General features: G+C 41.9%; 1 protein-coding gene across 1 annotated transcript; it reads right to left on the bottom strand.

Moving 5' to 3' along the window:
• Positions 1-1570: 1570 nt before the first annotated feature.
• Positions 1571-26304, bottom strand: LOC138766108 (cytochrome P450 2F3-like). Its single transcript, XM_069943456.1, has 10 exons — positions 26283-26304; positions 21602-21777; positions 20518-20680; positions 15449-15598; positions 13858-14018; positions 9885-10061; positions 9610-9751; positions 4233-4420; positions 3683-3824; positions 1571-2208 (listed from the first exon to the last, which is right to left on the bottom strand). Exons 1-10 carry the CDS (start codon positions 26302-26304, stop codon positions 2027-2029), a joined length of 1503 nt encoding a protein of 500 aa, XP_069799557.1. The 3' UTR covers positions 1571-2026.
• Positions 26305-26919: the final 615 nt, after the last annotated feature.

Here is a 26919-nt window from a genome sequence, read left to right as displayed (position 1 = left end):
TGCCTTCCTCTGGATCAACACAGTAGGGTTTCTGTAGGTTGAACTTGATGAACTCTTGTCTATTTTCAGCCTTGTTAACTATGTTGTGACTATGATAATGTATGGATCTTCTTTACCACAGCCAGGTAGTCCAACCTTGTTTGTTTTCCACAGATGAAGCCTTTATTACGATTCAGCCCCAGAGTATCACAGGTGGATATAGCTCTTATGTGAGGGGAGTTATAAAGCAATGTACCACAATACCCGGAAGCTTTACCTCTATTCATTCAACATATTCAACATTTAACAAATGTTCTTCCTTATTCCTCCATCTTGTCCATTCATCATCCATCCTTCAACAGTTTATACACCCATTTACTCCAAAGAACATTTGACTGGCTAAGAGCAGGATCATTTAGTTTTCATGACTAAACACTTAATATGATCGGTCAAAAAGACTATAAGTGTATACCTGCCATAGAGACACACCATACAGCTGCTATGAGGTCTTTGAAATAGGGGGGGCCCAGGCCTGGTTGTTCCCATTCATTTTGCTACAGGTAAAAAAATTGTGGCTCACTTATTTCCCTAGAAAACCTCTTCCTTCTTGTTTTTTTTTTATACTTTAAGACTGTTCACTTTGCAGTTAAACTGATATGTTATCTTTAATCTGCTGGTCATTATTAAAACAGTAATAGCCAATTTATATAATTTTTATTTTTTTATGTTTTACAACCTTTAAAAAACTCAACCTTAAGAAAACAAGGCTTTAAATCAAGTTCAGACCTCTATAATTTTTTCATCTAGGGATAAGTATCATGTCTCTCTTTTTTGCACTATGATCTGCAGTTTTTTTTTTTTGTTTTTTTTAATCAGTACCAGTTAGGGCCCTTTTACACAGAAAGATTATCTGACAGATTATCTGCCAAAGATTTGAAGCCAAAACCAGGAATGGATTTGAAAAGAGGAGAAATCTCAGGCTTTCCTTTATTACCTGATCTCTGTTTATAGTCCATTCCTGGCTTTGGCTTCAAATCTTTGGCAGATAATCTGTCAGATAATCTTTCCGTGTAAAAGGGCCCTTAGGCTTAGGTTTTGTTCACTTTTTATTATATTTTATCCAATCGATGATGGCGCAGCAAATGCACAAGACAAAAACACTATTACTAAGTGACTGTAGCTGCCATGAAGTATATTGTCTGTTCGTAAGAACTATTTGTAACATTTCATACTGCCGGACATCACGGATATGTTGTGTGATTAGTGGCTGATGCTCACAAACAACTTAAGAGGCACAATGTGTTTACAACCCTTTGGTTTCAGAGACATATGGCTATATCCATGATTTCCAGGCAGCCCTTAGGCTACATCCATCTTGGGTTTGTGCGAACATGAACTTACTGTAAGTTTGTTCATCTCTAGTTGCTGTTTTAACTACATATATCAAAGTTTTCTAGACAAACTAATGTGAGGCTCTTCACACGTTCACACATCTTTTATTGGCCGTTTTGCAGTAGTCTTTTGGACAATTGTTTTATGCAAGTTACGGCCACAATTTGCATAATACGACCATATTTTTAAAAAAATGACGGTTGTCCAAAAAACTGCAAACTGCAAAGCTACCACAAAAAAATCCACTGTGTGTACATAGTCGTAACCCCTCTTCTACTTTACCCAAGACTCCACCAATTGCCTATTTTTATATGTTGTATGTTTATAGGCAGTACATAAACAGCTCCAGCACCATGACCTATGCTGTTTCTGTAACACCCAAGTGTGATTGTAAATGTATCAAAATTTTAGACCATCAATGATTTCTTCATGTATTAGGTATTTTAAACCTATAGTGGTTATAGTATCTTAGTTACTCTACTATATATTATTAGATCTTCTGTTTACTATGTTAACAATTTTTACGTTTCAGCATAATATAGATTTCTGGGTGGCTTGTTATCTACTGATACACGCTACAATGCTGCCCTCTCCTGGTATACACAGAATTCATTTAAAATATATATATAGATCATCGTAAATCATTCTCGATTGCCTAGCGGGGTACAGCAATGAGCTGGTAAGGAGCGGGTATATTGCCAACGCCGCTGACTGATGGGGTGAGGTCGATCTCATCAGGATGCACCGTGGGCTTGAAATTTAAATTTTGCAGGAAAGTAGTAAAAAAGATGAAAAGCTCCATGCGGGCTAAACCTTCCCCAAGACAGATACGTTTACCTGCAGAATAAGAAAAGATATGGTCACAGATACGTATGTTACACTACAGAGTTATCAATCATTGTGCAAAGGGACAATCAGTCAGATCCCAGCTTTCATTTTTCAGGGGCTTTATAAAAATTAAAGATAAGAAGCAACTGATTGGTTGTTATGGGCAACAAATTAATTTTTTGCAAATTTTTGGCCTTTTTTGGGGGGGGCTCCAGAAAGTCCAAAAAGGGCCACTTTCCTCTAGTGCCCACATAAAATTATTTTATGGCCACTGTACTGCAACCATTCATTTTATTGCACAAGAGGCATTAGCAGGGTGAGGTTAAACAGCTGCCTTGCTCCCCCTCCTACAGCGCAGCTCTGTTCCCCTGCTAATAAACCGGTTCCTGTCCCATGCATTCTTTAGTTTTTGTGTAGAAAAACGCATTCTGTATTGGGCTGTAAGGTTGTCGAGCCCAGTTAGCTACATTGACAGGTCCTATAAGAAAAAGGCTCATGCATGGAACCTGCTGGGTATTATATGGTTTCGTAACAACCCAGCAGCCCAGCCGCGTAGAATGCATCTCTCCAGGCTGGAGCTGAAAATCGCAGGTACCTGTCACTATGAGCTGGCACAAGCTCGCCAGTTTGACATGGAGAAATGCAGCTTACATCGGGGGTTTGGGCTGCCAAGGCAATCACCCTGAGGCTGGGGAATTCTGTCTCCAAAGTGGCATTCCATTCAGTGGTATCATTTACTTCTATGCATCATTGGGGTTACAGAGGCTGTAGTTACATTAAAGGAGAAGTCCGGAGAATTATAAAATCCGGCAACTGGCAGGGATAGAGGGTAAATTGATAACAAGTACTAACTTACCTCTGCCTGTGCCCCCGGTGAGCGACAGGACCAGCTGTGGGACCCCCACTGGGCTCTGGGATCTCCAGAGCTAACACATCCCGACCTGGCTGATGGACTGGACGCTCAGCCAATCAGTGACTGACTGGCCAGTCCATCAATCGGGACATCACAACCCGGGGGAAAATGCCTTTTTTGCGGGGTCAAGAGGCTGGTCCCGCCACTCACTGTGGGCATGGGGAGAGGTTAGTCAGTACTTTAGTATCATTTAGTATCAATTTCCCCCCTGCCCCTGTTGGCTACCAGATTTTATAATCAGACGGAGTTCTCTTTTAATACATATTTTCTGCTACAAGGGGAAAGTGCTAGAAGAATTTCTTTCTGTTGACTTCATGTCAATATTACAACATAGTAAAAGTTCTATAAGAAATCAAAGGCATATGGAGGGACAGAAGAGAGCTGATGCTCCTCATGGGAGGGTAGCAGGAGGCGTTGCATGACACAAGCCAAACCTTCTACATAGATCAATGAAGCCAGATCAATGAATGTTAAAAACAGAGCAACTGGGCAGCAGAAGTGGAGTGAGCTGTGCAAGGGGGACAAATGGGAAGTACTGTACACACTTATATAGCCATATAGATACTATACCTATAGAGAAAGGCATAAAGGCATCATTATTCTTGAACTGACTATTCTCATCCAAGAAATTTTCTGGGTTGAATGCTTCAGGTTCCTTAAATTTCTCCGGGTCATTGTGAGCGGAGATGAGGACTGGGGTTACATTTGTTCCCTGGAGAGAAGTCACATAGTAGTCACATTCATTGTTAGGTTTCATGGATTGCATTCCCAATTCACTGTTTCTAGGTGTAATCTATCAAACTAAATGCTTCTTCCTCTTACAATTAACACTATATGCCCTATTGTACACTCTAATCCTAGGTGAATATCAGGACTAGGCTTGTTGCTTTCTCTATGTTCTCTGTGTTCTGTGTGAACATAGCCAAAAATATACTGTGAATCTGGAAAACAATTATTCATGTAAAATTGAAAAAAATAAAATAAATGTGGAGGTAGTCTTTTTGACGTCATTCACTGTGCGGTCAATCTTGCATTTTATCTTGGTTGTACTACTGTTTACTGTTGGTTGATGGTCTTTTAAGGGCTGGAACACCCCTCTAAACTGTGCTTCACCTCTCACCTCAGGCAGATGGTAACCTCTGAAGTCGGTATCCCGTATGACGCAATGCGGTAGACTCAGTGGAATTATGCTGGAAAACCTTTGTATCTCGTGGATCACTGCATCAGTATATGGCATCTTGCTCCTATCCTCCACTGTTGGGCATCGGTTTCTTCCGATTACTTTGTCTATCTCCTGATGAACTTTCTCTGGTTGGACATAGAGTATTCTAAAGTGAAATCTAGGTTACAATACATCATTCACTAGCTACTAAATCTGCTACATCGAAGACAAAAGTTTACCACACCGTCCCCATTTTACAGCATTTCAGAAACTGAGTGTCCGGTAGATATGGGCATGGCTAAAGAGGGTTCAATCCCAACTGGGCCTAGCTGCTTGAGAGGAGCCCCCTTTATCCACATAAGAAGATGAGAATCTTTGGTTTCAGATGGAGGAGGGCCTGTTAGGGCTTGTTCACACTGAGCAAATCTGGTAGAATTCCGTGGCGGAGCTCTCCCATCTGCCTCAAACAGCGTGTCCATGGGACGGCTCACACGCCTCTGGTCTCCATGGCTCTCCGCTCATAGAATTGACATGTCAATTCTTTGAAAGTAGAGTGGATGTAGTGGAGGCGTGCAAGCTGTCCTACTTGATATATTATAGCCAATTTTATATTATCTAATTGGGTTCATATATTTATCCATAGCCACGCCATCACCCTTTCTGACTGGACAAGGTTTTTTTCCATCTATGGATTTGAGCATGTACAATATATTCCTATATGATTCACACCGACGTTATTATTATGATAACGATGCACAACCACCGTAATTGCAGATCGGAGGATGTTACATGTTGGAATTTTTCCATTATCCTTATGTATATTGTTATTTATCTATTGTTATGCACCATGTCCAGTAACTTTACTAGATATTTATACTGTCTATTTTGTATTCCGTACCACAGACATCTTGATAAAGGTGTATGACTCACCGAAACGTCGACTAACTCTTTAGTCTGTGGATTCCCCCCCTTTTTGCACAATAAACTATATTCAAAGCATCTGCAAAGTTTGTGGACAATCTACTTACTACCGAAAAGCGGATTCGGGTGGCAACAGTTACTTATACAAGCTGTCTCATAGACACGCTGTTTGCCACTGAAGCAGGCGTGTCTATGGGACAGCTTGCGTGCTTCCGCTTCTGCCGCTCTCCGCAGCGGAATCCCCCCAGCCTCAGTGTCAAACAGCGTGTCTTGGGGCGGCGAGCTCTGCTCTCCGCTCAAAGAATTGTCATGTGAATTCTTTGAGCTGAGAGTGGAAAGCGGATGCGCGCAAGCCAAATTTGCTCAGTGTAAACAAGCCCTTACAGATTTTGAACTGGGGCCCTAGAGGGTAGGGCTACCTGGTAACATTGGTTGTGTGATACAGAAGTGCATAGAGGTCAAGTGACCAGAAAATGTGTGTGATTCGCCAGCACACTGTTGCATTGGAGTTGTTTTTGATTTAGTACTATGTGATTTAGCTGGAGACACGTGTGATTTAGTACCTAAAACACCATTACAAACAGAAAGATCATTGTAGTCTCACGTGCATTTCACAGCATCAGTAACAATACACAGCAAGTCGCAAAGCAGCCTCACCCACAGTCATTACTTGCAATTTTGCAGTATAAGGGTATGTTCACACGGCGTATCAGACCGGACGTTCCTTGACCCCGGCCAGATCACGGAACGGCCGGTCTGTGCCCGAATCATCGCGGCCGGTACTTAAGTACCGGCCAGATGATCCGTCCGGCCGCGGAGCTCTGATGCGGGTACATCAGCGTGCGCCCGAATCAGAGCTTACCATAGCCCACAGTGCTCGCTTTACTGTGTGATCTGACAGGGGCCGTTTGCTTACTGTGTGAACTGACAGGGCTTTCTGCGGCTGGAATTCACTGAATTCCGGCCGCAAAAAACTGACCTGTCAGTTTTTCCCGGCGCCGCATGGGATCCTGACCGGAGCATATGCGATGTGTGGTCTTGGCATTTCTGGGGCCCCCCCCTTGACACGCACTCCACAACAATAGACCGCTGTGTGCTGCCCCAGTAGTATATACCCCTTGTGCGCAGCCGCCAGTAGTATATACCCCTTGTGTGCTCCCCTCAGTAGTATATACCCCTTGTGTGCTTCCCCCAGTAGTGTATAGATGCCTGTGTGTTCCCCTAGTTATATATATCCCCCCGTGTGCTCCCCCAAAAGTATATAGACCCCCTGTGTGCTGTCCAAGTTGTATATAAACCCCCTGTGTGCTGCCCTCATTCGTATATACCCCGTGTGCTGCCCCCAGTTGCATATACCCCCTTTGTGCTCCCCCACTAGTATATAGACCCCCTGTGTGCTCCCTCACTTGTATATAGTTCCCCTGTGTGCTCCCTCAGTGGTATATAGCCCCCCTGTGTGCTCCCCCACTTGGATATAGAAATCCTGTGTGCTCTCCCACTTGGCTATCGACCCCTGTGTGCTCCTTCAGTAGTATATAAACCCCCTGTGTGTTTCCCCAGTAGTATATAGACCCCTGTGTGCTACCCCAGTAGTATATAGACCCCCTGTGTGCTCACCCAGTAGTATATAGCCCCCCTGTGTGCTCCCCCACTTGGATATAGACCTCCTGTGTGCTCCCCTAGTTATATATAGACCCCATTCTGCTGCCCAAAGTAGTATATAGACCCCCTGTGTGCTGACCCAAGTAGTATATAGACCCCTCTGTGAAGTTCCAGTAGTCTATAGCCCTCCTGTGTGCTCCCCCAGTTACAGTATATATAGCCCACCTGTGTCTTCCCCGTTATATGGCCCCACTGTGTGCTCCCCCATTTATATAGACCCCCGTTGTGCGCTCCACCAATTACACAGGCCCCTGTGTGCTCCCCATCCCATATAGTATATAACACAATAAAACAAACACTTATACCTGGGTCCGGGCGTCTCAACTTCTCTTTACTCTTGTGGCCGTGCTCCTCTTGTCCTGGCGCCGATGCTCCAGTGATGTCACTGGAGCACTGACGCCACAAGGACAGAGCGGCCACTTATGACTGCAGGGAAAACACTTCCTGCGGCCACAAGAATGACTGACAGGAAGGGAGCCAATGGCTCCCGCCCTGTCAGTGCTGTTGCTGCTGCATGTAACTATGAGCGCTCATTACGAGTGCTCATAGTTACAGTTCAGATCACAGCAGCAAGCGGGGCAGCGGCCCTGTCTAGCGGTCTTGAGCACAAGAGAAGAGCAGCGCGTGGGGGCCCCCCTGGATGTTGGGGGCCCCAAGCAATTGCTTGGGGTGCTTGGTGCCAAAGAACGCTACTGGGTGTGTGTACGCTCTGGCCGGGATCCCATTGCACATAAGGTTTTGTTACACACAGCAAAACTATGGCCGTAGTTCTGCGGCGAGAACTACGACCGTAGTTTTACACAGTGTGAACATACAGTAGCCTAAGGCCGGGTTCACCCGGGCGTGTCACAGAACGGCCGATGTCAGTGAAGTTTATTCTGGCCAGTACTGCAGTACCAGCCGAATAAACTTTATTTCTATTGAATTTGGATGCGGGCACACCTGTGTGCGCCTGCATCTCAATTCCCCATTGCACACAATGGAAAGCATGGCTGCACAATGAATAACAGCCACACAAATCTGACATGCCAGGTTTCGTTGCGGGCGCTTGCAATCCCGGCCAGAGGTTATACTAAGTGTATACACTCCAGCCAGAATTCCATTGTCTGCAGCACAATGTAAATCATCAATAAGTCACGGCTGTTGTTGCAAATTGCAACAACGGCCGAGATTAATTGATAATTTACGTTGTGTGAACTTAGCCTATTATTATTATTATTATTATTATTTATTTATTTATTTATAAATGTTTTATTACCTATAAGCCCTTTCCTTATGTCTTTGCCATTGGGTCTTTCTTAACTACAGATGCAGATATAATAAAAAATGCTCCTAAATTCATAGTAGTGTGTGTAGCTTTAAATATATACTACATTGGCCATCACTTTCTGCTTCTTCTCCAAGAGTGCAGGAGAGGTATTTCCCTTCCTTAGTTTACCAGCCAAATTGCTTCGGGCTGTGTGTCTTATGCTCTATTAAATGAGTGTTTACATCATGTCTGTCACCATAGCTAAACATTAATGGATGTACTGCAAATATTCATTACATCAGATAGCTGAGGCTGAATCCCTTTGTAATCTGTTCAGGGATTGTGACATAATATGACATAACTGGCTCCAGAACAGAATGTACATATGACATGAAGTATCACCTGACCTGCCTATTACTGTGAACCTGAATGCTTCAGTCAATCATGCAATGCTTAAAGTGAATGTACCACTACGTACATTGCTTTTTTTCCAGTGCCACAGTCCTTTTTTTGAACTGCTGCCCAGTTCCCGTGCATAGTGCCAGTCTATTACCGAGCTCCGGCTGAGCATAAGGCACCCCGTGTAATGTAAGCCTTTGGCTCTCTTGGAGTAAAAGGTGTAAGCAAACAAAATGTCTGGTTATTTTCTGCCGTTCCTCTGCGGAGTAGACACAGAGTTTACCTAGCTGACCAAAAACCCTCCCTGGAAAAGATGGAGCAGTGCCACATTAAAGTAACTCTGTACCCACAATCTGTGCCCCCCCCCCCCCCCAAACCACTTGTACCTTCAGATAGCTGCTTTTAAGCCAAGATCTGTCCTGGAGTCCATTCGGCAGGTGATGCAGTTATTGTCCTAAAAAACAACTCTTAAACTTGCAGCCCCGTGCCCAACGGGCGGGGCTTAGAATGTCTATGCATGAGGCTGGCACAACCTCTCTGTCCCTCCTCCCCGCCCTCCTCATCATTAGGAATGATCCAGGCAGATTGTCTCCTATTCTTCAGCTGTGTCAGCACAGCACATCGGCTGGATCATACCTGTGCAATGTTAAGACAGGAGAAAATGTTCCAATGCCATTCCTAATGATGAAGAGGGTGGGGAGGAGGGACGGAGGGGTGGTGCAAAGTTAGAGCACAGATCCTCTAAGCCCCTTGGGCACAGGGCTGCAAGTTTAAAAGTAGTTTTTTAGGATAAAAACTGCATCACTTGCCGAACAGACCGCAGGCCAGATCTTGGATTCAAAGCAACTATCCAAAAGGTACAAGTGGTTTGGGGGGGGAGGAGGTTCAAATTGTGGGTACAGAGTCGCTTTAAACCCCACTTAGACAATTGCAATTCTCAGGTCAATTGCTAGTCTAATCATTGGTAAAAAAAAAAAAAAAACACAACAACAACAAAAAACAGTTAATTTGAATGAAAAAAAAAATAAAAACAGTTGGTTTGAGACTTGCAGCCCTTACTTTTAGTGAATTTCATTAAAAAAGCCTCAGAAAACCTTCCCATACCTTTGATGTGTGGGTATTTCATCAGAATAAGGATCCCATATCGTAGAGTAGTGCTAACCGTTTCTGTTCCTGCAAAGAACAAGTTCAGAGTTGTCTTTACAAGGGTCTCAATGTTGAAGTTGCTCATAGGGTTTCCTTTCTCCTATTATCAGGCAAAATGATGAAAATAGAGAGGATTATTAAGGGGAAAGAAATGAAAAAAGTAAAATAAAAAATAAAATAAAAAAAGGCAGAAGGTGTTTATTCGTTCTTGGGGGTCTGATTTTTTTTTTTACCTCTTGCATCTGGATGAGGAAGCAGTCTATAAAGTCACGTGGACATTCAGGCTGAAATGTTTTCTCATGTTCCTTCACGTTCTCCAGCACAAAGGATTTCATCTTTTCGAAATTTCTAAAAATGCGATGGTGCGGTCCTGGTAAGTGATCCATGATCCCGGGAAATATGTTATAAAACTGATCAGGGTCAAAGTAAGAAATAACATTATTCAGGTAAAAAACATGGTGCATATACCATCCTAAAGGGGTATTCTTGTATTTCTGTTTTTGTGTTTTTACTCTCTGAGTTCTAAAAACTATAACACTTTTTATTTTTACTAGCTATTTTCTAGCTATTTTTTATTTAAACCTAAAATAAGTAAAAATGCTTGAAAATGCCCTACTGTGACCCCTACAAGTTTAGAATTTTTCTGTCTGTTTTCTGAACTGTAAGAGGGCTCACTTTTTGCACCTTGATCTGTAACTTTTATCAGTACCAATATGGAACTTTTTGATCACTACACAAGCACTGTCCTGATACAGTTACCTATCGCTAGAGCTACTGCATGCAATGTTAGTGATCCTGATTATCCTCTTATGTTGGGATAGCAGTCTGTGGCTATGTTCACACACCGTCAAAAGTCACAAGCTATTTTCACACACTCTCAAAATCATACCCATTTTTCTTGGACGGCCATCATTTTAGTTTAAAACAACGGCCGCTATTCGTATAATGACAGACATTATTTTCCAGTAAATGACGGTTATCCAGTACAAATTTCTTTTTGACGGTGGGTGAACTTAGCATGTCACTTGTGCTGTAGCCACAGCAGCCTGTCCCAGAGCAAGCTGTGACTGATAGTTAGCCCTACTTAAACTTGACATTCGCTCATCTCTGTTCAGAAGAAGTTTAGGCTATGTGTATCTGTATGTTGCCACCCTGTGGTTGTGATATATTTGATTTATGCCACTAGAAAAAAAATGTATCGATATTTTCAGGCTTTATTTTAAGATTGGTAAACGTGGAAAAATAAACTAAAATGACAAGAAAAAAAACCTTGGTCCAGATTTTAAAGACCTGAAAACGTTCACTCATCTCCATGGAACGATAATTGTTACTTCTGATCGTATTAGCGATCGTTTTTTCTTCGCTATTTCTTGACAATTGCGTTCATATCTACTGCGAACGACCGAACGAAGTCTTATACAATGCGAACGATTTGCGAATGTTTTGCGAACGAGCAACGATAAAAATAGGTCCAGGTCAATGATTTCTCGTTCGGTCGTTAATCGTTTACTGCATTTCAACCGAACGATTATCGTTTAGATTCAAACGATTTAACGATAATCTGAACGATAATCGTCCGGTGGAATAGGGCCCTTAGAGGTGGGGCTCGGCAAGGCATTGGTAACATCACAAGAGTAAGGGGTAAGGTACAGTGCGGGAGTGGAGACTCAATGGCCAAGAGCTGGTGACACTATCCACTGGTGATTAAAAGCATTTATACACACTGAATAAAAGAAGCACAGGACATCACAGACAAAGGTTGAAACAACATGTCCACAATGAACTATCCTCCCACTTTTCATCCAACTTGCTCTTCAACCTCCTACAATCTGGCTTCTTCCCCCACCACTCAACAGAAATTGTCCTCACTAAAGTGGCCAATGGCCTGCTAACTGCCAAAGCCTCACGACAATACTTTTACTTGACCTGTCTTCTGCCTTCAACACAGTAGACCATTTCTCCTCCTACAAACTCTTTCATCCCTTGGTGTCACTAGCTCAGCCCTCTCCTGGATCTCCTCTTACCTCTCTACCTGCACTTTTAGTGTCTCCCACTCCCATACCACCTCCTCTCCTTGTCCCCTGACTGTTGGTGTCCCCCCCCAAGGCTCTGTCCTTGGGCCTCTTCTCTTCTTCAGCTCCACTTTTAGCCTGGGACTTATCATAGAATCCCATGGCTTCAAGTACCATCTCTATGCCGATGACACTCAGATCTATCTCTCCGGTCCACATGTCAACTTCTGTCTATCCCGAATTCCAGAGTGCCTATCAGCTATATCTTCCTTTTTCTCCTCCCACTTTGTAAAACTCAACATGGACAAAACAGAACTGACCATCTTTCCCCCAACTCACTCCACCCCTCCATCGAATCTCTCAATCACAATAAATGGCTGCACTCTCTCCCCTGTCCCCCAAGTCTGCTGGCTTTGGGTCACCTTTTACTCTATTTTTTATTTTAAACTGCACATCCAGGCCCTGACCACCTTCTGCCGCCTTCACCTCAAAAACATTTCCCGAATCCGATCTTTTCTCAACCCTGACTCAACAAAACTGCTGGTACATGCTCTCATTATCTCCCGCTTGGACTTCTGTAACATCCTCCCTCTGGCCTTCCATCTAACACCCTTTCCCCCCTCCAGTCTATCCTTAACTCTGCTGCCTGGCTAATTTACTTTTCCCCTCACTTTGCCTCTGCCTCTCCCCTTTGCCAATCCCTCCACTGGCTTCCCATTGCCCAAGGTATTGATTTTAAATTGTTAACCATGACATACCTTGCCATCCACAACCTGTTCCCCCTGTACATCTTTGACCTGATATCCTGCTACTGTCCCTCACACAACCTTCGATTCTCCAATGACGTCCTTATGTGCTTCCCCTTGTTCGTACCTCACACAATGCCTCTGAGATTTTTTCAGAGCCTCCCCAATACTCTGGAACTCACTACCCCATCACATCCGGCTCTCATCCACCACCAAGACCTTCAAAAGTAACCTGAAAACCCATCTCTTTAAACTGCTGTAGGCTACAACCTACAATAACTCTGCTCCACACTTTGACTGGCTGCACTTTCCCTTCTGTCTCTCTCTCCTTACCTGATAGACTGTAAGCCCTCACAGGGCCCTCTTCTCTCATCTACCAGTTTGCCATTTATCTTGTTCATGCAATGTGTTTTTGATCTTGTAATGTTCCCGTTTGTTAATCCCTATCGCTTGTATAGCACTCTGGAACCAAGAGCGCTTTATAAATAAAAATATTTTTGTAATGTGCAGCAGCCACTGTGACTAAGGCTGCTGAGAACGTCACCTATGCAAACGCTGGTATCACTTTAAGTGGGTTTGTCCTCTTTATAGAAACAAACCCACAAATTAGAGTTCTATATAAAATAAGTCAAAATGGACTACACCCCACCAAATATTCAAATTTTATGTTCAAAATCATTATGATACAGATACAGATTTACAAAACCATTAAAAGAACTGTAATAATTAGTAGAATATATAGTGAGTTCTCCACTTGGTTAGCTACAATAATAGTCATGCTTGGCAGTTCAAGGCCAGGACAACAAACTGTCTTCTTTTGGCCATCTGACGGATGTTTTTTGGACGAACGTCATTTTGAGCCGAAATAATGTCTATTACTTCAAGATAACTTAAGTTACTTTGAAATAACAGCAGTTATTTCAAAATGACATCTGTTATTTTCACTCAAAATGATGCCCATCCAAAGACAGCTGTCAATTGGCCAAAAAAAAGACGATGTGTGGTCCTGGCCGAATGCTGCTTTTGCTACTGGCACTGTCGTAGCCATGTGTTTAGCATCTATGGTAGGTTAAATGGGTATTACAATCTCTAAAAGTTATCCTCTATCTACATTAACAAACTAATTGGTGACCCCTATTTATTGTGAGAATTAGAAGGAAATTATTCCTAGAAGGAATCCCGGTGTTCTATTCATTTTAATAATTGCCAAGCTCACAGCTTTTAAATATTTGGAAGCCCCAAAGAATATGAATGAAGTGCTGGCCATGCATGTTCTGCGCGCTAATTTAATTTCAGGTAACATTTAATCTCTGGTTTTATGATTTGTGTGTGTCCCACCAGTTGGACCTTCACACATTAGCTTGTTATCCCCCATTCTGTGGATAGTGGGTAATTTCTTGAAATGGAATGAGGGGAAATAGATCACACACACTATTTGTGTTCCTTACCTTTCCCCAGCCAGAGCTTGTGACTTGAAAATTGTCATTGATGAGTTGAAGAAGTGACAGGAACCTCTTGTCTTCATATTCATACCGATTACCGAAAACGATGGAGCAGATGACATTGGAGACGGCTCGACTCAAGAAGAAAGTTGGATCGAAAGGCTTTTCTAGAGAGCAAACAAAGCTATGTAATATGCATTGTTCATTTAAATGCAAAGGCTATGTTCATACTTTTTTTTTCCCCAAACGTCTGTTATTACAGAATTGTAATTGAAGTCAATGTTATTTAGACTGACGCTCAATACACATAGAGGGACATTTATCAAGACTGGCATACACGGATGCCAGTCTTACATAAAGCCCTGCCCTCTTTTTCCCGGTATAGTCTCTTAGTAAAGCTGGTTGGCCCTGCACCTGGAGCAGGCTTTTCGCAAAAAATCTGCACTTGCTTCCAGCATGTGTAAATTTATATCAGGATTTACACCTGCAAGCAAGCCTACATTATGATAAATGAGGTGTGGGGGGAGGCCACACCTCCTCCCCACCTTGCCGTGCCCCCACTCCTGCCCGCCCATCAGGCAAGCGGGGGATACAGCTGGTGTACGCCATGGAGAAAGGGCAAATCTGCCTTCTTTCTATGGCAAACAACAGAGGTGCATCTTTTTAAAGGGGATATCCAGCGCTACAAAAACATGGCCACTTTCCCCCTACTGTTGTCTCCAGCTTGGGTGGGGTTTTGAAACTCAGTTCCATTGAAGTAAATGGAGCTTAATTGCAAACCGCACCTGAACTGGAGAAAACAGTAGGGGGAAAAGTGGCCATGTTTTTGTAGCGCTGGATAACACCTTTAAATGTCCTAGCACATCTTAGTAAATCCCCCCCTGGTGTATTGAATACCCAACATTTTTTGCACAGACGTCAAATTAATGTTCATGACAATTATTTGCAGAGGTTTTTTTTTTTTTTTTTGCCAACAGCGGACGTTAATTTTAGTTCTTCACACACATTTTTTCACTGTCCTTTTGCTGTCTTTAAAACTAAATTTAATGGATCTTCAATAAAGAATCACACCCAGAAGGACTTGAATTAGAATAATGCATCATTGCCAAAAACGCAAAATGTCTGAGGTCATTTGGATCTAAAAATGATGGATGTCATTTAAAAAAATAAAAAAATAAAGAAAAAAACTCCATGTGAACATAGCCATACAGGCATAATGAAGAACCACCAAGTCATTTAGTGGTAAACATTTCTAGTGTCATGTTATAAAAGAAAAGAAAAAAAAAAAGAAAACCAAATAAACCTTACAAAGTTGAAAAATAAAATAAAATGCATGTACAGAATTTAGTATAAGGCTATGTTCACACTATGTAAAACTACGGCCGTAGTTCTTGCCGCAGAACCACGGCCGTAGTTTTGCAGTGTGTGACATCAGAGCTTTGCGGCCGGAAAGATCACCCGGCTGGTACTTAAGTGAGATGATCCGGCCAGAGACCGGCCGTTCCGTGACCCGGCCGGGGTCACGGAACGGCCGGTCTCATACATAGTGTGAACATAGCCTAAAACAGGAAAGATTCCAGGATCTCCCAGCACTTACGCTTTGTGTTCCTGAACTCTTCCAACATGAACTGTGCTTCCTCTTGAATTCTTTCTTCCACACTCCTCTTCCCCATTCCAAAATTTCGAAGGGTTACCAAGGCAAAACGCCTGAGGACCTTCCACTTCTCTCCATTGGAAAATGCTATTCCTGATTTTTAGGGGAAATAATACTAAACCATCAAAGTTGGTCTTCTAACAGTAAAATGTTGGTCATTATTAAAGCCATTATTATCGCTGCAGCTTCTAACTCCAGGTCTAGTCACCGGAACTGAAAACACCACAAAGATCGGGTTCTTAGACTTGTCATTTGGCCAAAGTTTGTACTCATTTAAATGAGGCCTGAAATACCAACAACAAATATATAATACATAATATACATCATGCCATTTGTCCCATTAGATACATTTTACAGAACACCCAGCCCAGAGACACTATTAACAGTAAGTCAATGACGCATAAAGTATCACTGGCTTACTGTACAGTGAATGAGCAGGGGACTCCTCTCAGTTAGACAGGAATCCCTGTTCCACTTACAAAGTCTGAGTAGTGCTCTATACTGTTTTTTTAGGGCTCTACAGAAACTATTGTGTAAGTGACTTGGGATGTGTACGCATTTCCAGTGAGGTACACAGCTCAACACAAAGTGTGCTAAGGTCCTGAGAGGCTGCACTAATGCAATAGTGTTGGCGTCTGCTGTGTCTATATATGACTTATGTATGATTATGGGAAGAAACCAGTTCAGCCACTGGTGACAGGAAGGGTTATAAAGTGGCAGAAGTCCCGTCCGGCATGAGAAACTTAAAGGAATTGGCCACTTTATAGAAAAACAGTTCAGTGTACAGTACAGTATTAGTAACAATACTTATTATACTTACTGACATCAGCTCCCTGTGTACCTCATAGAGATAAAATCAGATACCCCTCCTCTAGGCTGTGCTGCCCTGCTCTGTGGTGAGTCTGTCCATAAGATGGCCGACATGGAGGAGTATGTGACCATGCTCCGCCCCCCAGTGTCCTCCATAGGCATATACAGGTTCAGTGGTGGACACTGGGTGGCGGGACATGGCCACATGCTCCTGCGTGTCACCCATCTCATGGACAGACTCACCACAGAGCAAGACAGCACAGCCTGGGGGAGTGTGATTTTAGCTCTATGAGGTACACAGGGAGCTGCTGTCAGTAAGTACAGTAAATAGACTTACTAATACTGTACACCGAGCAATTTTACTATAAAGTGGCCAACTCTTTAATTGCGTGAGAAGCTACGCGAGCAAAGAAAGCCTACATTTCCACACAGATTTTACTCACAATAAAAATATGCTGAATAACGTTGTTTAGCTGGATGTACAAACTAGAGATGAGCAAACTTTTCAAAAGTTCGTTCCAACCGGACTTCCGGATTTTTAAAAAAAGTTCGGTTCGACCGAATTTCGGATTTCTTCGGATTTCATAGTTTAAAGCATCTATATAATACGGGGGTAGTGTATTTGGTTGAATTTAGGGCTCTACATGTCAGTAACATCATTATCTTTTCAATATCTCAAAGTCAATTTTTTTTTTTAGACTTCAATATTCACCATTACAGGGTCTATGCAGGAAACTCACCATTACAGGGTCTATGCAGGAAACTCACCATTACAGGGTCTATGCAGGAAACTCACCATTACAGGATCTATGCAGGAAACTCACCATTACAGGGTCTATGCAGGAAATTCACCATTACAGGGTCTATGCAGGAAACTCACCATTACAGGGTCTATGCAGGAAACTCACCATTACAGGGTCTATGCAGGAAACTCACCATTATAGGGTCTATGCAGGAAACTCACCATTACAGGGTCTATGCAGGAAACTCACCATTACAGGGTCTATGCAGGAAACTCACCATTACAGGGTCTATGTAGGAAAAAGGTCACAAATGCAATGAAGGAGCAGCAGTAGTCATTGGAGGCCAGTGGAGGTCCAGCAATAGTCATTTGAGGCCAGTACAGGAGCAGCAGTAGTCATTGGAGGCCAGTGAAGGTCCAGCAATAGTCATTTGAGGCCAGTACAGGAGCAGCAGTAGTGAACATGGAGGCCGCTCCTCTTAAAGCTATACCGACGTGACACAGGGGGTGGGCTAGTGCAACATCCCAGCTGGTTGGAAGTGTTCTGGGCATCATGGGAAAGCGCTTTTTCCGCCCGGAACACTTCCTGCTTTCTAAAATGGTGGCTGCCATTTTAGAAAGCAAGAAAAAAAAAATCGGAGCGGACTTCCAAAAATCCGAATCCGACCGGACTCGGACTTTTGGGAAAATCCGACCCGGATCCCATACCGGCTGAACCGGTTCGCTCATCTCTAGTGCAAACTATGGCGACACAACAATTTCTCATTACAGATATTTGTGCCAGGTCGTGCAGCCCAGTGGATGGTGTTGGGGCCAAGCATGGTATATATTACTTGTATCCAGTTCCAGTTACCAATCTAATCCACAGCTTTCACAATATTTACTGTACAGATCATTTTTATTCACAGAGAATGAAGAAATGTTTGTGTGAGACCTGAGACGTGTCCATGTCTGAAGAATGGAACTTATATATTTATCCCCTACTCCTCAGACACAAGCACTAATCTGGTATTGTGAAGTCACATTTAACAGGACGGCCAACAAATAAAAGGGTTATAAAAGGATTCTGCTTGTTTTGTGATGAAACCTGAACTGGGAGAGAGACCAATAGTCTCAGTGCAAGATGTTTTGTGGGTTGATGTAACTGAGCTAACATTATCGTGTCTCTGTGTATCCTGGAATGTTTTACTGCCATTACAACACTCACATTGGAACATAAAGCCAACCATTACAGGGGGTTGTCTCGGCACAAACACTACAGAACATTGCTGGTATTTGCCATCAAGTGCAATGCCACTCTGTGTCCGAAATTTTTTGCAGAAACAATGCCACTCTTGACTTCAGGTTGTGTGTGGTATAACATGTTTTCTCTATTTACTTCAAATGAACTGTGCTGCAATACCACACATAAACTAAGGACAAGGGTGGTGCTATTTCTTAAAGGAGGTACTATGTTTTTCAAGACCTGGAAAACCCTTTTAGGGTAGCTTCACACGTACCGTATGGCTGTGTTTTTAACGCTGCGTTTTTGCTGCGTTTTTTTTACATGCGTTTTTAACACGCGCGTTTTGATTTTCACATAAAAATCATGTGAAAATCAAAATGCGCATGTAAAAAACGCAGCATTAAAAACGCATGTAAAAAACGCAGCATTAAAAACGCAGCCATACGGTACGTGTGAAGCTACCCTTAAGGACTACCTTTCCAACAGGCATCCCCCAATTGCAACATCAGCATTCTCTCTGGTCTGCCACATTTACATTACTTCTTGGACAGCCTATTGATGTTGGCAACTGGAGATGAGCAAAGCAGTCGGAAATTCATTTTGTGAGCTTTGCAAATTTTGGGTCAAATTTGTTAATATTTGCAAATCTTAACAATCTTAACAAATTTTAATAAAACAGCCAAACTACAGTAGCTACAATATTGGGACTATTACAGAAGGACGAATTTGTGACCGCATGTTCTTGTAAAAGTATCAAAAATGGAAAATCACATAAAAAGTCAATCAGCGAGTCAATCATTCAATCTATCTAATAAAACCCAACTTGTCTAATGCTGGGTTTACACAAAGCGATAATTCGCCCAATCGAACGATTAACGATTTTGAAGCAACGATTTGGTTTTTATAACGTTCAGCGTTTAGACGGAGAAAAATCGTTAGACGATTCGTAAGTAAAATCGTTATTGCGATCGTTTTTAAGATCGCTTAAGCCCATCTTTTACATAGGGAAAATCTTTGAAAGACTGTTTACACGAAGCGATCTGCGAAATTTTTAGCGAATGACGAACGATGATTTAAGAACATGTTAAAAGATCAAAATGAACGATTTTTTGCTCATCGCTTGATCGTTTGCTGTGTTTACACGGAACGATTATCGCTCAATGTGATCGTTATCGCGAAAATTCATTTAGAGATTTATCTGACAGATTTTTTAAGCCAAAGCCAGGAATAGACTATAAACAGGGAACAGGTCATAAAAGAAAGACTGAGATTACCTGCCTTTTCAAATCCATTCCTGACTTTGGCTTCCAAAATCTGTCACATAAATCTTTCTCTCCGCGGCCGGACCATCGCGAGACGACTGTTTACACGGAACGATCGGCGATTTTTTTTGCGATCGACGAACGACGATTTAAGAACATGTTAAAAGATCAAAATTAACAATTTTTCGATCGTTCGCCACGTTTACACATACGATTATCGTTCGAATTCGATCGTTATCGCGAAAATTTGCCCGATAATCGCTCCGTGTAAACGTAGCATAATGCTACGTTTACACTGAGCGATAATTCGCCCGATCGCACGATTAACAATTTCGAAGTAACGATTTTTTTTTATAACGATCAGTGTTTAGATGGAACGATATATCCACCTATAGGCACCCTGGTACTCGGTAAACTGGACACTAGGTTGGCAGCTCCAACAAACAATCACCTACAATCATCCCTCCTATCCTGTCCTCTCTGTCCCTAAATCTCTCTGTTAGTCTCTCCCTGCTCTGCTGTAACTGCCTGCTGCCATCCTGCTCTCTCCTCTACACACAGCCGATTGGCCACCTCCATTACCGAACCGCCTTATATAGAGGGCGAGGGGGAGGTGCTGACATCATAGAGGGGGCCTGCAGCTGATTGGACAGGCACTAGGGATTATGGGTAATCCCTTTCTCCTGCCCAGTGACACTCCAGACAGCATGTGTGCAGCCGCCATTTTTTAAAAAATTTCCTTAATAAATTGTCGGGAATTTTCTACGCAGAATGAAGCAAATTGACGGCCCCATTTGCATCAAGTTTTGATTAGCCGAATTCGTTTCACTCATCTCTATTGGCAACCCCTCTAAATTTTGAGGAAAACATCATCTTAGCCAGCATCATGCCCTCATAACAATAATAAAGAATACATTTAATACCCAAAGGAATTACAGTTGATTAGTCAGTGCTGTAGTATGGAAACAATTACCATTTCCTTTTGTGAAGTTGTAAACTGCAGGGAACGGTCCTCTGCCACTAAAATTGTCCGCCTGTTCCACCAAAGCTTCTTTCACTGCCTTGTATCCATATAAGACGACATTGGGTTGGGGTCCTAGATAGATGGTGAAGACTGGGCCATACTTGTTGCTTAGCTACAATTTGAAGAACATACGTGTAGGCCATATGAAATTTAATTTGAGAAAATAAATGTAAAATTTTATTTGTCCAAAACAATAGCAAAACCATACCGAGTATGAGACGGCAAATGCAAAGAAAGGAAATGATAGAAAAATGTAATAACAAGGATGGAGTCATGGTGCTCTGTGGTGTCATCAGAGTTAGTCATCAGGTTAGTATACAGATGTACCCGTTGCCAAACTAGGAGCCATACTTGCATCCTTAATAGACATAGATACTGTTAAGCGTGTCTCTACACAATGTAAATCAGTACGGCTTGGAGGAAGGAAGAAACATCTGGGTCACACAAAAATGAGCCCCTTTAGAGCTAAACTCGCTGACAGTGGTGTCAGGCAGCTACTTCTTACTTGGCAACAAAGCAGGCTGTGGTTTCTGGGGTGTTTCTGGGGTTGACAAGTATGCTACCTCCTGCCCCAAAAATGGAACGGAAGAACAAAGGCATATGCAGTACAAACAGAACTTACAGGTAGTGTTGCGAGGACTTGCTGAACTGTTCAGGTTTGGCAATGTTCTCCGAACCCGAAAACTTTTGACTCCTAGTGGCAGGAGAAGTTGGTTGCAGTCCTAGGGAGTCCTGAACAACAGGGGTACAATCATAGACATCCAACTTTTACATTCCACTTCATTCGGGTTCAGAGAATGTTGACGAATCAGAACAGTTCGGCAAGTCTGCTCAACACTACTTACAGGAGAAAGATTGCACATAGGTGTAATAAGTTCAGTGAAATATAGATTTATGTAGCCTATTCTGGGTAGTGATCGGCCAACTCTAAGTGCTGACCACAACTCTGGAAGTGCATTGTAGCGGGACCAGGGTTTCATGAAAACAATGGCGGCAGGGATATAGTTGCGTCCTCAGAGCAGACATATCATACCTCTTTTAGAGACTTGAGCAAATCTTTGGTATCCAGCTGGTGGAGATTTCCCACAAATGGCAAGGCTCTAGGGCCTGGTGGAAGATTGCCCTTTTTTCTTTTAAGTAATATCATAAAGGAAAAACAGACCACAAGTAGTGCCATTGTCATAGAGCGAAATTCGATCTTTTCCCATCCTAAGAAATAAACAAATTAATTTAGTAAAAATGTTTGGACTTTAAAGTATAGAAAATAAAGACTCAAAGCTATGTATGCACAATGGGGGATATTTATCAAACATGATGTAAAGTGAAATTGGCTCAGTTGCCCCTAGCAACCAATCAGATTCCACCTTACATTCCTCACAGACTCTTTGAAAATGAAAGGTGGAATCTGATTGGTTGCTAGGGGCAACTGGGCCAGTTTCACTTTACACCATGTTTGATAAATCTCCGCCAATGTGTTAGTGCTATCACTCCTGCACTTGTTAATCTTACAAAGCACTCTCTTAGCACACTCTTTTTCTCAACAAATGCCTTTAGAAGTAGGTTTGACACATTTCTAGAAAAAAAGATATTATGCAGCACTCTCTATAGTCCAAGGTGTTTCTGGGCATGGCCATTCAGATCATATAGATTAGAAATAGAAATGTACAATGGAAGAAGAATTGGAACTGTTGGTACTTGGTGTGATCAAAATAGTAGTCCTATGTAGTAATAATAGTCCTATGGAAACATGCCATTGTTTCAGGTTAAACCCTTCATTAGACTTGGACACCATGGATTAGGCCAAGGACACACTACTGTGTCCATGGCTTACACTATGATATCCTATTGCACTTCACTCCACTCCAAACATAGGTAAAATCAGGCACAGGTCACACAAGGTTCCAAATGTAAAAATAAAAAGATTTATTTAAATACACAACACACAACACATTTCAAAACCAGACTGGCTTCTTTATCAAGTGTGTAGAAACTTTTTGAAATGTTTTTTTGTTTTTGTTTTGTTTTTTTGTGTTTTTTTTTTAAATATTTGGGACCTTTTGTAACCTGTGCCTAATTTTACCTATGTTTTGGAGTGGAGTAAAATGCAAAAGTTTTTTCCGGGTGAGATCATCATAGGAAAGTCTGATTATTGTATCTGCATTGTGGAAAGTTGTGCCTTACTTTTGCACAACCACCGAAGGAAAGCATTTCCATCACAATTTTGCGTACCCACCACGCTTTCAGAGTCTGCGCCATTGGAGTGCTGTCTTTTCTTTGTTAGTCTGATATCATATACTTTTTAGTCTTGACTTTCAGCTATGGTGGTATCCTAGCCCAATGAAGGGTGGTTAACCTAAACCACTTCCATACTACCATACTATACAAGTGTGTATACTCTTTTTTGCACTCTGAAATAAAATACAATAGTAAATTCTACTTTAATCACAACAAGAACTGTCATTAAAGGGATTTATCTGGACAGAGGAAACATTATCTATATCTGTCGCGGAGGTGAAAGCAGGATCATCTCAGGGGGGTATGTGTGACTGGAGACTTGTAGAAAAAAGTCAGGAGCGTGGAGAGGTAATTTGTAGCTTTTTTATTGTTTTGTATATGTGGTGTGGTACACCCCCGGTGTGGAGGTGTAACGGCCGGTCACTTGCCAAATGGTGAGGTGTGACGCCAGTTCAATTGTGGTTGGTCGAGATATAGCCGGGCCCAGTGATGTTACGTCGTGACGCCAGTTCCGGTTTTGGCACACAGGTATGGTGCCACCTATTGCCACCAGTGTCGAGTGACCGATCCAAGAGGGTAACACAAGCCCCAGACCTTGTTACCTGGGATGAGCAGAATGCTGAGGGTTCCCTGCTTACACCTGCGCTGTGAGATAGAGTTCATAGGCTTCTAGCAACTTTGCTCTATCCGGATAAGTTCCTTTACATGCTTATGGATACATTCCTGCACTGTGTCTCTCCTTGTCCATGGCGTGGGTTGAGATGATCCCTGACTTGTCCTCTCTAGTGAAAGCTTAACACTGCATAGTGTAGAATACGGTTGCTTGAGAAAAAACTGTGGCTAGGTACATGTGTTACGCGTCTAGACCACTACTTATACTGGGGAACTGGCAGGGGCCATGGCCCAACTGGACTGCTGTAGAGAGTGTTCTGGCTTGTGTCCTTCCTCTACAGAGTCTAAACACAAAAGACCCTACACTTCCTCTACCCATGTGACTTCCTACAGCCCCTTCCTACAGCCCCTGTAAAGTGTGCTGTGAGTGAGTGAGGAGAGTGTATGTGTGAAGTAGAGAGATGATAGGATAGAAGAAGAAAGTTCTTTCATTGGCGTACAGATCCATGTGACATACAAATAAACAATAACCCCTTAAACACTAACTAGCAATAACTGAGCATAGACACTTAACAACATTAACGTAACAACGACATTTTGTGGCAAAACTCTGGTACTACTACATCACCACTTACACTCAAAAATTACAGGCTTTTACAAAGGGTGCAACCAATAGCAACACCCATGGTGGGATACCACATATACACTTCCAACAATATAGATAATGTTTTCTCTATCCAGATAACCTATTTAACTTGCCCACCCTCTATTAAAGGAGAAGTCCGGTGTAAAATTTTTATTAAAGTATTGTATTGCCCCCCCCAAAAGTTATACAAATCACCAATATACACTTATTACGGGAAATGCTTATAAAGTGCTTTTTTCCTTGCACTTACTACTGCATCAAGGCTTCACTTCCTGGATAATATGGTGATGTCACGACCCGACTCCCAGAGCTGTGCGGGCTGTGGCTGCTGGAGAGGATGATGGTAGAGGGTAGGGATGGTCCGAACCGAGTTCGGTTCGGGTTCGTACGAACCCGAACCCCCGGTAATGATTCCAACGGGAGGACCGCCTGGGAAACTGGGATACAGCCATAGCCATTGGCTGTATCCCAGTTTTCCAGGCGTTAATCCCGCTGGATCCGCCCGCTCCACGGAGCGGGCAGACAGCGGGAGTCTGCTGCCGAGCGTTCGGGTTCATACGAACCCGAACCTCCACAGGTTCGAACCATCCCTAGTAGAAGGATGTTCAGTGTCCCTCTAGTGCCCTGTGTCCCTCAGTGTCCCCCTGCCATCATCCTGTCCAGCAGCCACAGCCCGCACAGCTCTAGGAGTCAGGTCGTGACATCACCATGTTATCCAGGAAGTGAAGCCTTGATGCAGTAGTAAGTGCAGGGAAAAAACACTTTATAAGCATTTCCCATAATAAGTGTACAGTATATTGGTGATTTATATAACGTTTGGGGGCAATACAATACTTTAATAAAAATTTACTCTAGACTTCTCCTTTAATACTGAGGTGACTCTGCTCATCTTGTCCCAATCTATATAAAAAAAGCTGCCACATGAGCTATATAAAACAGGAAATATTAGTTTATTATGGTTACTTTAGTAGACAGTTTTTATTTGGAACAACTCCACTTCTCCAATTTACAGGTAAAAGGGTGCAGGTCCAAAAAAAAATTTTTTCTAATTCTATGAAAAGTGCAAAATGTATTGATAAAAACTTATAAAATACAAAGGTTTTGAGACCAGACTGGTCTTTTTTTTACAGGTGTACACAAGTGAAAAAGAGACCATCTTGAAATGCATTGTGCATTGTCAGCCCTTGCTACCAAAACCAAGGGGTAAACGACTAAGTGCCCAGGAATGGCGCAGAGGATGAAGGTAAGAGACAAACCTTCATACTCAGTGCCTTCTGTGCAATTGGGGTCTATAAGCTTGTTAGATTTGTCTAACCTCTGATAGTTCCTCTTTAAATACATTTAGCAGAAGCTGTAAATACTTAAAAAAAAAAATCTTGTGATTGAGCCCAATAGGTGGCCCTCACGTTTCAATATAAAGCCAATATAAATTTAATTTTATTTTAATTTCACATAATTTTTACTTTATTTTTTACTTCCTTTTAATGTATCATAAACATTTATAATTAAAAAGGAAGGAAACAGAATAAAACATGGCAAAATATAGTTTTTTCTACATACATAATATAGGCATTAAATTTGATATGACTGAGAGGTGAAAAACTTTACATTAATGGTATTTATCACAATTAGAAAAAATAAGATTTAGAAAGGATGTAAATAGAGATGAGTGAATTTACTGTATTACCAAAACACAGCTCTTCGTTAGCTCGGCAGTCGGCTTATCAGCCTGCTGCTTTTGAATTCCGTGCTGCCTCATGCCACTCCGGGTGCCTGGAAAAGCTGGATCCTGTCTTGGGAAAATGGAAGAAGTTTCCCAGGACTGGATCCAGCTTTTCCAGGCACTTGGAGAGGAGTGGCAGCAGGCTGATAAGCCGACCGCCCAGCTAACGAAAAGCTTTGCTCTGTTAATACTGTTTATTGACTCATCTCTAGATGTAAACCATCTCAAATGTGAATATTTTTATAAATATATATTTTTAAAATTACATCTTTTCATCAATTATTCAAATATACATTTCATGCTTATACATTTCTGAGATATAAGTCCTCAGCAGTAAACCTCCAAGTCATATACTGAAAGCAGGTGCAGTATAAGTTTTCAATAAAATGACACCTGATTGGTTGATTAGGACATTGGTACAACCTTTGTACCTTGCATATGAATATTAATGACACAAAATCTGTTATAAATCTATAAATGAATATAAAATATCCCGACCTGTCACCATGTTGGAAAACATTTTGAGTCTTGACTTTTAGCTTCGGTGAGGTCCTGGTGAAAGTAATCGGTATTTTGCTAGTAGACGTTCCCCCATCAATAAATATGAGTAGTGTGACCCTGATATTAAACCAGCAGCGGTTATGGATAGTAGTATTATTGTATGATACCATTTGTTGTGGTACAAAGTGGATTAGATGTCATTTATACGCCTATTCTGGATCCTATCCAAAGTGTAGGTTTAACTTCATCAGTTCTTTATCTTACAGCTTCAAGGGATGAAAACATTTGAAAATTAGAACGACAGTTTGAGAAAAATTCACATTTATATTAGGATGGTCAGGGCAAAAAAAAAATCACTAGAAAAATTGTATGACTATATATTTGGGATCTGACTATGGACTAATAGGAACATACCACAGATACATATTAGGGCACACAGAGATGCATGGGGACTTACTCTAAATCTATAAATCTAATATATATATATATATATATATATATATATATATATATATATATATATATATATATATATATATAATCTAATTTTGGCTAGATTCTGTAGGAAACAGAAAAAATTTAAATTGGGTTATGTTCTCTTAAATCCCTGCTACATAGGAATAATAATAATAAT

Source organism: Dendropsophus ebraccatus, chromosome 10 (genome assembly GCF_027789765.1).
Source record: "Dendropsophus ebraccatus isolate aDenEbr1 chromosome 10, aDenEbr1.pat, whole genome shotgun sequence".
In the NCBI taxonomy this organism is placed as follows: domain Eukaryota; kingdom Metazoa; phylum Chordata; class Amphibia; order Anura; family Hylidae; genus Dendropsophus; species Dendropsophus ebraccatus.
This window is presented reverse-complemented; position numbering and strand designations above follow the sequence as displayed.

Coding starts and splice junctions, on each gene's coding strand:
- LOC138766108 (XM_069943456.1), bottom strand. CDS start 26,304: ATGTTTTCCAACATGGTGACAG. Junction 9,752..9,884: donor TCCTCATCCAGATGCAAGAG/GTAAAAAAAAAA, acceptor GCCTGATAATAG/GAGAAAGGAAACCCTATGAG. Junction 2,209..3,682: donor CTTTATGCCTTTCTCTATAG/GTATAGTATCTA, acceptor CTTATTCTGCAG/GTAAACGTATCTGTCTTGGG.